At 44.9% G+C, this 12,500-nt stretch overlaps 1 protein-coding gene across 1 annotated transcript in view; it reads left to right on the top strand.

The window, feature by feature from the left end:
* LOC117482497 (E3 ubiquitin-protein ligase RNF123) overlaps window positions 1–12,500 on the top strand; it is a gene marked incomplete in the record, with an annotated part of 111,170 nt that overhangs the window by 38,768 nt on the left and 59,902 nt on the right. The window contains 7 exon segments of the mRNA XM_034130584.1: window positions 667–754; window positions 3,821–3,908; window positions 6,162–6,246; window positions 9,925–10,064; window positions 10,159–10,215; window positions 10,326–10,457; window positions 12,047–12,122. Coding sequence (XP_033986475.1) covers window positions 667–754; window positions 3,821–3,908; window positions 6,162–6,246; window positions 9,925–10,064; window positions 10,159–10,215; window positions 10,326–10,457; window positions 12,047–12,122 — 666 coding nt within the window.

Raw genomic sequence — 12,500 nt, 5'->3', positions numbered from 1 at the left:
CTGCTGGTGGACTAACCGGAGAGAATTACAGTGCTTGCCTCGACGGGGAGGGATTGCATTGAATTAAAGCAGCGGGAGCAAACGCTTGCCTCGGGGAGGGAGAAAGAAAGCCACAGCGGAGAATAAACAGAAGGGTAACCATGGTAACTATGGGCGGGAAGTCTTCTTCGCTGCTTTTGTGGCAGACTTCAGCGCCACTTACAGGCCTGGCATATGTACTACAGCGTCTCCAGCGCTTTCGAGCGGCAATGGCCGTGGCTGTCTCCTCCTGATTGGTGGAGTTGGCCCAATAGCCGTAGCGCCACCGTCCTGACGTCAGGACAGTGTTCAAATCTGGATCAGTTTTTATCAGATCCGTTGCAGCCCCTTTTTTAGAGATTTGGGTATGGAGGAAAATAGAGAGGGTTGTGTTTTCTGACACTTGGTGAGTTCCCTGGAACACCGGGGACACATATTCATGTAGAAAAGACGTACACAAGTGCATTTTGCATGATAGGTCCCCTTTAAGTAATATAAGTATTTGTTACCTGCAGTCTCTTTTCACAGAGTGCATGTCCTGCTGTGTGCTATAACCTTCATCTATGTAAACACGTTCCTGTGACAGCAGTGTGACGTTTACAAGGTTTTAGTTTGTGTTTTAATATTCATTTATATTCATATTTGCAGATATCAAGGACTCCCTGATGCAGGCGCTGGCGAGCTACGTCTGTTACCCACAATCCCTCAGGGCGGTGGAGCGAATCCCAGAGGAACAGTGAGTGATTACTACTATTCCCAGTAATACAGATGTTCATGAACATTAAGGTAATCAATACATTCATTTCTAAATCCTTCTGATTATTATTAATATATTTAATTTATATTTTGTTTTATTAAGTTTTCTAATTATTTAATAATATTTATGAAAAGAAGTCCACATGTTAAAAGTGTAAAATAAACCACAGTAGACGATATATTAATTATTTTAATACTTATATATATATATATATATATATAGAATAATATATAGAATAATTATTCTATATAATAATTGTATATATTGAAAACGTAATATGATACGTTTTCCTGCAGGCGTGAGGCGATGACGATTTAATGTACCATTACTTTATTATTTTATAACATTAAGATAATCTATTAGGATGTAACGATATACCCAATATCGCGATAAAGAAATGTCTCGATGCCGTCGTGAGACTGACAAAATCTACCGCGATGTTACATGGTTCATTCTTTTTCTTTAAACCTTTATTGAAGCAGGTGGTCCCGTTGACCTCTCGTCAAGAGAGACCTGTCCAACATGGCAGCAAGTAGGTTACAACATGAACATAGAACAACAGATAACACGAAAGGACATCGTATTTACTATCTGTGGCTTTTATTTTGAAAAACCAGCCTTGTTCTTAGCTTCCTGTTAGTATACTGTTATTTTCTTGGGCTTTTATTTTGAAATAATAACCTTCTCTAAAACTCCCTGTTAGGATACCGTTACTCTGTGAGGGTTTTATTTAGAAAACTAGCCTCATCTTAAGCTTCCTGTTAGTGTACAGTAGCTTTCTAGGGCTTTTATTTTGAAAAAAGCCTTATCCTGAGCTTTCTGTTACATTTATTATGTTGCTTTTATTTTGAAAAACAAGCCTTGTTTAGAACTCCCTGTAAGGATACCGTTAATCTGTGAGGGTTTTATTTTGAAAGACTAGCCTCATCATACGCTCATCTTGCTTTTATTTTGAAAAAAGCCTTATCCCGAGCTTTTTGTAACAAAACATTTACTATCTTCGGCTTTTATTATGAAAAACAAGCCTTGTTCTTAGCTTCCTGTTAGTGTCATGTATTTACAGGGCTACATGTACATACCTAGAGACATTGACAAGTACCAACAGTATAGTATATCTCGCCCTGTCAATGAGCCTCACCTTCTTGGCAACACCTGTATTGTGTTTGAAGTGGTGGAGAGACAATGCACAGTTTGACCCACTGCTGGCACCCATGGACAAAGCATATCTCTCTGTCCCAGCACCATCAGTACCAAGAGAGAGAGTCCTTTCCACAGCAGGGGGTTTTGTAAACGCCCAAACATCCCAGCTTCTACCTGGAAATGTGGGCATGCTCATATTCCTAAAGACCTGTCTGATGAAGCTGAGTGAGTGACTTAGTGAGTTTGAGTTGAGCTTCTTGGAAAACTAAAGTGAAGATTTATTTGATTGCGGGGTCTGATTATTAAATGTCCTTGTTTATTTGTGAGGTGCAGTGGCACAAAGACAATGCCTGCTTTGTTTGGTAGTGTCAGTAGGTAAGAAAACACTAGTTGTTCTTGTTCCAGTCTGTTACTGTCACTTTGACATTTTAAAATACTACTATCCTGCTATCCTGCTGTAGTCTGTATCCTGCTGTAGTCTGTATCCTGCTGTAGTCTGTATCCTGCTGTAGTCTGTATCCTGCTGTAGTCTGTGTCCTGCTGTAGTCTGTATCCTGCTGTAGTCTGTGTCCTGCTGTAGTCTGTGTCCTGCTGTAGTCTGTGTCCTGCTGTAGTCTGTATCCTGCTGTAGTCTGTATCCTGCTGTAGTCTGTATCCTGCTGTAGTCTGTATCCTGCTGTAGTCTGTATCCTGCTGTAGTCTGTGTCCTGCTGTAGTCTGTATCCTGCTGTAGTCTGTATCCTGCTGTAGTCTGTATCCTGCTGTAGTCTGTATCCTGCTGTAGTCTGTGTCCTGCTGTAGTCTGTGTCCTGCTGTAGTCTGTGTCCTGCTGTAGTCTGTATCCTGCTGTAGTCTGTGTCCTGCTGTAGTCTGTGTCCTGCTGTAGTCTGTATCCTGCTGTAGTCTGTATCCTGCTGTAGTCTGTATCCTGCTGTATCCTGCTGTAGTCTGTATCCTGCTGTATCCTGCTGTAGTCTGTATCCTACTGTAGTCTGTATCCTGCTGTAGTCTGTGTCCTGCTGTAGTCTGTATCCTGCTGTAGTCTGTATCCTGCTGTAGTCTGTATCCTGCTGTAGTCTGTATCCTGCTGTAGTCTGTATCCTGCTGTAGTCTGTATCCTGCTGTATCCTGCTGTAGTCTGTATCCTGCTGTAGTCTGTATCCTGCTGTAGTCTGTGTCCTGCTGTAGTCTGTATCCTGCTGTAGTCTGTGTCCTGCTGTAGTCTGTGTCCTGCTGTAGTCTGTGTCCTGCTGTAGTCTGTATCCTGCTGTAGTCTGTGTCCTGCTGTAGTCTGTGTCCTGCTGTAGTCTGTGTCCTGCTGTAGTCTGTATCCTGCTGTAGTCTGTGTCCTGCTGTAGTCTGTATCCTGCTGTAGTCTGTGTCCTGCTGTAGTCTTGTATCCTGCTGTAGTCTGTATCCTGCTGTAGTCTGTATCCTGCTGTAGTCTGTATCCTGCTGTAGTCTGTGTCCTGCTGTAGTCTGTGTCCTGCTGTAGTCTGTATCCTGCTGTAGTCTGTGTCCTGCTGTAGTCTGTATCCTGCTGTAGTCTGTGTCCTGCTGTAGTCTGTATCCTGCTGTAGTCTGTATCCTGCTGTAGTCTGTATCCTGCTGTAGTCTGTATCCTGCTGTAGTCTGTATCCTGCTGTAGTCTGTATCCTGCTGTAGTCTGTATCCTGCTGTACAAATCAGATTTATTATTTTCTTTATTTTTCAATATTGCGATAAATATCGTCCCGTGAGTTTTTGGTATCGTCACATCCCTATAATCTATACATTAATTACTAGCTTTCTAATGATTTAATAATATAGATGTACAGAAGACCACATGTTCAAATTGTAAAATTAACCCCACTAGACAACATATTAATTGTTAAATATAATAATGTAATACATTGTGTTGTGCAGGCGCGTGGCGATGATGAGAAACCTGCTCGCCCCCTACGAGCAGCGGCCCTGGGCTCAGACCAACTGGATCCTGGTGCGCCTCTGGAGGGTGAGACAACCTCAGAAACTACATTTCCCATCAGCCCCAGCTCCACTCGGGCTCCAGTTTATTTAATACAGGAACGGATAGCAAACATAACTAGAGAATGCAATTCCTGAAGAAATTGCTAGTGGGAATGCTTTATGCTGAAAAGCTGACGCTAAACTGCTATGCTGAAATGTAATGTGTAAGAAGAAAGTGAAGCATTTAGATTGAAATTATACATGAACACTGAGTGAGTGAGTGAGAGAGAGAGAGAGAGGGAGAGGGAGAGTGAGAGTGTGAGAGAGAGAGAGAGTGAGAGTGAGAGTGAGAGTGAGAGTGAGAGAGAGAGAGAGAGAGAGAGAGAGGTGAGAGAGAGAGTGAGAGAGAGTGAGAGAGAGTGAGAGAGAGTGAGAGAGTGAGAGAGTGAGAGAGAGAGAGAGAGAGAGAGAGAGAGAGAGAGAGAGAGAGAGAGAGATTCCCCCCATTACACAGGTGTTTATAGTTGAGCTAACGAGCTCTGTAGAGATCAAAGGTTTGCATTGTTCTGAATGAGAGATGAACCTCTTACATGTGAACGTTTTGTCGAAGAACCATAACAGATATCTGTGAAATTTCAAAACGTGAAGCATGTCAAGGAAGTTGAGTATTTGAAGTGTAATTTTTGTGTACTTTCGGGTTAATAATGTGGCCTTTTTGGCAGTTTAACTAAAGGTGTGCGGCTGCTGCTGTGAGGAAATATCAGCCTGAAATTACAATGGGCTTTAATGGAGACATGTTGAACGTTTTTGTCACTTCATGCCCTCAAGAGGCATTTTGTTTAATTATTTGTCATTTTTCAAGCTACGAGATGTTTTCCTACATTTCTCATGAAAAATTATGTCTCAGGAATGTAGGGTGTGGGAATTATGGCAGTTTTTTAAAAAAAATATGAAGGCAAATTTCAAGATTTCCTACCCTCTAGCTGTGACATCACGCACTCTAGTTAATGTTACAATCTGAAGAAAGCCTCTTTACCAAGGTCTGAACAATGTTTAATATCTCTAAAAGTAAGAATCAGATTTAAAAGTTGTGTTACACGAATAATGTCAGAAAGATGTGCAACATTTTAAAGTTGGAATGAGGTTTCTGAGTGAAAGTATGAATGAACAGTTAGCAGTTGAAGTCGCATGAAGATTGTTCAAGTCTGAAGATGTTCTCCATTGACTTCAATGGTTAAAAATGTGATGAATTATGGGATGTATCTCTGGAATTATGAAAGTTATGAATAATCCAAATGATAGCCATCGATTCCCGACCGAGCTGAACGCTTTGATGTTTGAACGGAGTTTCTGCGATGTTGAATGCAGGAGGAGAAGAGGTGCAAAATTCCGGCGGAATAATAATAATTTTGTCCGTAGAATAACATATAGTGGGAATGCTGTATCAGCATTCCCACTAAACAAATGATATTCAGAGCAGGAGGCAAATCCTGATCCTGATCTTTTGTTACAATACATTCACTATCTGTGGCTTTTATTTTGAAAAAAGCCTTATCCTGAGCTCTTTATTACAAAACATTTACTATCTGTGGCTTTTATTTTGAAAAACCAGCCTTGTTCTTAGCTTCCTGTTAGTATACTGTTATTTTCTTGGGCTTTTATTTTGAAATAATAACCTTCTCTAAAACTCCCTGTTAGGATACCGTTACTCTGTGAGGGTTTTATTTAGAAAACTAGCCTCATCTTAAGCTTCCTGTTAGTGTACAGTAGCTTTCTAGGGCTTTTATTTTGAAAAAAGCCTTATCCTGAGCTTTCTGTTACATTTATTATGTTGCTTTTATTTTGAAAAACAAGCCTTGTTTAGAACTCCCTGTAAGGATACCGTTAATCTGTGAGGGTTTTATTTTGAAAGACTAGCCTCATCATACGCTCATCGTGCTTTTATTTTGAAAAAAGCCTTATCCCGAGCTTTTTGTAACAAAACATTTACTATCTTCGGCTTTTATTATGAAAAACAAGCCTTGTTCTTAGCTTCCTGTTAGTGTACCGTTACTTTATTGGGCTTTTATTTTGAAAAACACGCCTCATCCTTAACTTCCTGTTAATATACACTTCGGATAAAGTTACCATCTGGGGCTTTTATTTTGAAAAAACAAGCCTCGTCCTTCACTATTTGCAACATTAAAGTGAATTTTAAAATGATGCATCAATAAATAATAACCCTGAATCAACTACAACAACAACAACCACAACAACCACAACAACAACAGTAAACTTTATGTGTGCGGTTGTTTTTCAGGGCTGTGGTTTCGGCTACAGATACACTCGTCTTCCTCACCTTCTGAAGACCAAACCAGAGGACGCCAACCTGCCCAGCCTACAGAGTACGTGTGTGTGTGTGTGTGTGTGTGTGTGTGTGTGTGGTGTGTGTGTGTGTGTGTGGGTGTGTGTGTGTGTGTGTGTGTTGTGTGTGTGTGTGTGTGTGTGTGTGTGTGTGTGTGTGTGTGTTTTCTCGCTGTAGGTCCTCCTGTTTACCTTCATGAATCTCCATAAATAAATTGAGGCCGTGGCTACAGAGGGTTTATTTTAACTGCATCTCTGTTTGATTTACGGCTTTAATTATCTGTGTGTGTGGAGGCGTGTGGTGCAGTGGTTCAAACCCCACTGCAGTCAGCATGTCGTTGTGTCCCTGAGACACTTCACCCCAAAGTGCTCCTGTGGGGATTGACCACAGTATTGAGTATGTAAGTCGCTTTGGATAAAAGCGTCTAACAAGTAGTGTGTGTGTGTGGTGGGTGTGTGTGTGTGTGTGTGTGGTGTGGGTGTGTGTGGGTGTGTGTGTGTGGTGTGTGGTGGTGTGTGTGGTGTGTGTGGTGTGTGTGTGTGTGTGTGTGTGTGTGTGTGTGGTGTGTGTGTGTGTGTGTGTGTGTGTGTGTGTGTGTGTGTGTGTGTGTGTGTGTGTGTGTGTGTGTGTGTGTGTGATAGTTCAGTCAGACACAACATCTATTAGAAGCTAGAAGAATATTTAATCTCAGCCTCATAAGATTACTTTGCAATTATCCAAAACCACATGGAGGAATCCCATTGGACGAGGGAGACGCTGCCTTCAGGGACCAGCACAGAAACACTCTGTGTTCTAACTGAGATGATAATTGCCCTTTGTGAGGCGTGTCATCGTCCTCTGCTCCCTCTTCATCTCCCTCTCTGACTCTCTGCATGATCGTTGCTCTGCTTCTCCTCTGCCTCTCAGGAGATCTGTCCGTTGCTAGTTTCCAAAGTAAGTTCAGTTTCCATGGCCCTCCCTCCTGCTCCTCCTGCTCCTCCTCCTCCGGCTCCTCCTCCTCCGGCTCCACCCCAAAGACCCTCAGACTCATGAAGGCTCTGATTTGCTTATACTGTATATCAAAGTATGAGTTTATACTCTCAACAAAGTGCGTCTGCTTAATGAAATCAGACGATTCATTATAAGTAATAAGTGGTAGGGATTTCACTTTGATTAATTCTGAGAAAAACAGAGATACTTCAGTGAACTTGTTTAAAATACAGGCTGGTTCTGTAAAGAACAAGTAGAAGTACTCAGATCTTGTACTTGAGTAAAAGTAGAAGTACTCAGATCTTGAGTAAAAGTAGAAGTACTCAGATCTTGTACTTGAGTAAAAGTACAAGTACTCAGATCTTGAGTAAAAGTACAAGTACTCAGATCTTGAGTAAAAGTAGAAGTACTCAGATCTGGTACTTGAGTAAAAGTAGAAGTACTCAGATCTTGTACTTGAGTAAAAGTAGAAGTACTCAGATCTTGAGTAAAAGTAGAAGTACTCAGATCTTGAGTAAAAGTAGAAGTACTCAGATCTGGTACTTGAGTGAAAGTAGAAGTACTCAGATCTTGTACTTGAGTAAAAGTAGAAGTACTCAGATCTTGTACTTGAGTAAAAGTAGAAGTACTCAGATATTGTACTTGAGTAAAAGTAGAAGTACTCAGATATTGTACTTGAGTAAAAGTAGAAGTACTCAGATCTTGTGCTTGAGTAAAAGTAGAAGTACTCAGATATTGTACTTGAGTAAAAGTAGAAGTACTCAGATCTTGTACTTGAGTAAATCTACTTATTTACTTGACAACACTGGATTTAATGAACACTCAGCTCTTCCTCTGTCCCCTTTAATCCGTGTCCCTCTCTTGTCCCTCTCCTGTCCCTCTCTTGTCCCTCTCTTGTCCCTCTCTTGTCCCTCTCTTGTCCCTCTCTTGTCCCTCTCTTGTCCCTCTCTGGTCCCTCTCCTGTCCCTCTCCTGTCCCTCTCTGGTCCCTCCTCTTGTCCCTCTCCTGTCCCTCTCCTTGTCCCTCTCCTCTTGTCCCTCTCTTGTCCCTCTCCTGTCCCTCTCTCGTCCCTCTCTTGTCCCTCTCTTGTCCCTCTCCTGTCCTCCTCTCCTGTCCCTCTCTTGTCCTTCTCTTGTCCCTCTCTTGTCCTCTCTGTCCCTCTTGTCCCTCTCTTGTCCCTCTCCTGTCCCTCTCTGTCCCTCTCTGTCCCTCTCCTGTCCCTCTCTTGTCCCTCTCCTGTCCCTCTCTTGTCCCTCTCTTGTCCCTCTCTTGTCCCTCTCTTGTCCCTCTCCTGTCCCTCTCCTGTCCCTCTCTTGTCCCTCTCTTGTCCCTCTCTTGTCCCTCACTTGTCCCTCTCTTGTCCCTCTCTGGTCCCTCTCTGGTCCCTCTCTTGTCCCTCTCTCGTCCCTCTCATGTCCCTCTCTTGTCCCTCTCTTGTCCCTCTCTTGTCCCTCTCCTGTCCCTCTCTCATCCCTCTCATGTCCCTCTCTTGTCCCTCTCCTGTCCCTCTCTTGTCCATCTCTTGTCCCTCTCTTGTCCCTCTCTTGTCCCTCTCCTGTCCCTCTCCTGTCCCTCTCCTGTCCCTCTCCTGTCCCTCTCCTGTCCCTCTCTTGTCCCTCTCCTGTCCCTCTCCTGTCCCTCTCTTGTCCCTCTCCTGTCCCTCTCTTGTCCCTCTCTTGTCCCTCTCCTGTCCCTCTCTTGTCCCTCTCTTGTCCCTCTCTTGTCCCTCTCCTGTCCCTCTCTTGTCCCTCTCTTGTCCCTCTCCTGTCCCTCTCTTGTCCCTCTCTTGTCCCTCTCTTGTCCCTCTCTTGTCCCTCTCTTGTCCCTCTCTTGTCCCTCTCTTGTCCCTCTCCTGTCCCTCTCTTGTCCCTCTCCTGTCCCTCTCTTGTCCCTCTCTTGTCCCTCTCTTGTCCCTCTCTTGTCCCTCTCCTGTCCCTCTCTTGTCCCTCTCTTGTCCCTCTCTTGTCCCTCTCCTGTCCCTCTCTTGTCCCTCTCCTGTCCCTCTCTTGTCCCTCTCCTGTCCCTCTCTTGTCCCTCTCTTGTCCCTCTCTTGTCCCTCTCTTGTCCCTCTCCTGTCCCTCTCTTGTCCCTCTCCTGTCCCTCTCTTGTCCCTCTCCTGTCCCTCTCTTGTCCCTCTCTTGTCCCTCTCTTGTCCCTCTCTTGTCCCTCTCTTGTCCCTCTCTTGTCCCTCTCCTGTCCCTCTCTTGTCCCTCTCTGTCCCTCTCTTGTCCCTCTCCTGTCCCTCTCTTGTCCCTCTCTTGTCCCTCTCCTGTCCCTCTCCTGTCCCTCTCCTGTCCCTCTCTTGTCCCTCTCTTGTCCCTCTCCTGTCCCTCTCTTGTCCCTCTCTTGTCCCTCTCCTGTCCCTCTCTTGTCCCTCTCCTGTCCCTCTCTTGTCCCTCTCCTGTCCCTCTCTTGTCCCTCTCTTGTCCCTCTCTTGTCCCTCTCTTGTCCCTCTCTGTCCCTCTCTTGTCCCTCTCCTGTCCCTCTCTTGTCCCTCTCCTGTCCCTCTCTTGTCCCTCTCTTGTCCCTCTCCTGTCCCTCTCCTGTCCCTCTCCTGTCCCTCTCTTGTCCCTCTCCTGTCCCTCTCTAGAGGGGAAATAATAAAGTAAAAACGAAATAAATATCAGTGGGACAGTGATGAACCCAGGACTTCGACTTCTTCTTCTTCTGTGGACTCGCTGTTCACCTTGTCTTTTCCTCCTGCTCTCTGATTGGTCCTCCTCTCCCCCCTCTCCTCTGATTGGTGCAGAGCCGTGCCCCTCGCTGCTGCTTCAGAGACACATGGCGGAGCTGCTGAGCGTCGATAAAGAAATGGCCGCCTCGTTCCTGAACAGCGTCTTGAACCAGCTCAACTGGGCCTTCAGCGAGTTCATCGGCATGATCCAAGAGGTGGGTGTTATTGTCATTATTATTATTATTGTTGTTGTTGTTGTTGTTATGACTGTAAACACATATCTATAATACCTGTATCTTCCTGTTTCAGATCCAGCAGGCTGCAGAGCGTCCAGAGAGGAACTTTGTGGACACTCGTCAGCTGAAGGTCAATAACATCACTAACGATCAAACCAATTAAATGCTACAGGGAAATCTGACATGTGACTATCATCCAAAACGTAATATGTTAATTAAGATGTGAGTGTGTGTGTGCAGGTGTGTGCCACGTGCTTTGATCTGTCCGTCAGTCTGCTCCGGGTTCTGGAGATGACAGTGACTCTGGTTCCTGAGATCTTCCTGGACTGGACCCGACCGTCTGCAGAGCTGCTGCTGCGGAGACTCGCTCAGGTAAACACACCAGAGGCCTGTACTACGAAGCCGGATGTTCTCTTAGCGAACTTCAGGGTAAACTCTGGGTTTCCGGTCCTACGACGCTGGTTCTCTTTTTAGCGGGCTAGATCTCCATGGTAACTGATGCTGAGCGGCTAACCTGGTCCGGAGCAGGTTAGGTTGCAGGCTAAGAGATCAACTCAGTGAAAGCACCGCCTGCTGACCAATCAGAGCTCACCGCCTGCTGACCAATCAGAGCTCCGTGTGCAGAGTTTAAAGCTATTAAGCTGGATTCGTAGTACAGGCCTCTTGACTCAGATAAAACCCACCTGGACTCAGGTTAAACACACCTGGACTCAGGTAAACGCACACCTGGACTCAGGTAAACACACCTGGACTCAGGTAAAACGCACCTGGACTCAGGTTAAACGCACACCTGGACTCAGGTTAAACACACCTGGACACAGGTGTGGACTCAGATAAAACACACCTGGACTCAGGTTAAACGCACCTGGACTCAGGTTAAACACACCTGGACTCAGGTAAAACGCACCTGGACTCAGGTTAAACACACCTGGACTCAGGTAAACGCACCTGGACTCAGGTTAAACACACCTGGACTCAGGTAAAACGCACCTGGACTCAGGTCAAACACACCTGGACTCAGGTAAAACACACCTGGACTCAGGTCAAACGCACCTGGACTCAGGTTAAACGCACCTGGACTCAGGTAAAACACACCTGGACTCAGATAAAACACACCTGGACTCAGGTGTGGACTCAGGTAAAACGCACCTGGACTCAGGTGTGGACTCAGGTAAAACGCACCTGGACTCAGGTGTGGACTCAGGTAAAACGCACCTGGACTCAGGTAAAACGCACCTGGACTCAGGTTAAAACGCACCTGGACTCAGGTAAACACACCTGGACTCAGGTCAAACGCACCTGGACTCAGGTTAAACGCACCTGGACTCAGGTAAAACACACCTGGACTCAGATAAAACACACCTGGACTCAGGTGTGGACTCAGGTAAAACGCACCTGGACTCAGGTGTGGACTCAGGTAAAACGCACCTGGACTCAGGTAAAACGCACCTGGACTCAGGTAAAACGCACCTGGACTCAGGTTAAACGCACCTGGACTCAGGTAAAACGCACCTGGACTCAGGTCAAACGCACCTGGACTCAGGTAAAACGCACCTGGACTCAGGTTAAACGCACCTGGACTCAGGTTAAAACACACCTGGACTCAGGTAAAACACACCTGGACTCAGGTTAAACACACCTGGACTCAGGTTAAACACACCTGGACTCAGGTAAAACACACCTGGACTCAGATAAAACACACCTGGACTCAGATTAAACACACCTGGACTCAGAGGTAAAACACACCTGGACTCAGGTAAAACACACCTGGACTCAGAGGTAAAACACACCTGGACTCAGGTAAAACGCACCACAAGGTGTAAAAGCATCTGTAAGAAGATTCACTTTTCTCTCATAGGCCTGCTGTTACCTCGTGACCTCATCTCATTTCAGCTCATTTTAGCATTTCTAATTCACCTGTCCTCCTCTCACCTGTCCTTCTCTCACCTGTCCGTATGCAGCTGCTGAACCAGGTGTTGAACCGAGTGACGGCCGAGAAGAATCTCTTCGATCGAGTCGTCAACCTGAGACTGCCAGGTGAGTTTATTTCACCAGAATCATTTCATTATAATATATTTAAGGGCTCAAAACATTATTATTAGTAATATAATGTGTATTATGCTCAGGGCTGGAGGCTGTGATATTAGTAGTAGTAGTAGTAGTAGTAGCAGTAGTAGTAGTAGTAGCAGTAGCAAGCAGCAGTAGTAGTAGAAAGTAGTAGTAGTAGTAGCAGTGGCAAGCAGCAGTAGTAGTAGTAGTAGTAGCAGTAGTAGTAGTAGCAGTAGTAGTAGTAGTAGTAGTAGTAGTAGTAGTAGTAGAAACAGTAGTAGTAGTAGTAGTAGTAGTAGCAGTAGTAGTAGTAGTAGTAGTAGTAGTAGTAGAGTAGAGTAGCAAGTAGTGTAGTAGTAGTAGCAG

Source organism: Trematomus bernacchii, unplaced genomic scaffold, assembly GCF_902827165.1.
Source record: "Trematomus bernacchii unplaced genomic scaffold, fTreBer1.1, whole genome shotgun sequence".
In the NCBI taxonomy this organism is placed as follows: domain Eukaryota; kingdom Metazoa; phylum Chordata; class Actinopteri; order Perciformes; family Nototheniidae; genus Trematomus; species Trematomus bernacchii.
Note: the sequence above shows the minus strand (reverse complement) of the source record. Positions and strands in the feature narration are given on the sequence as shown.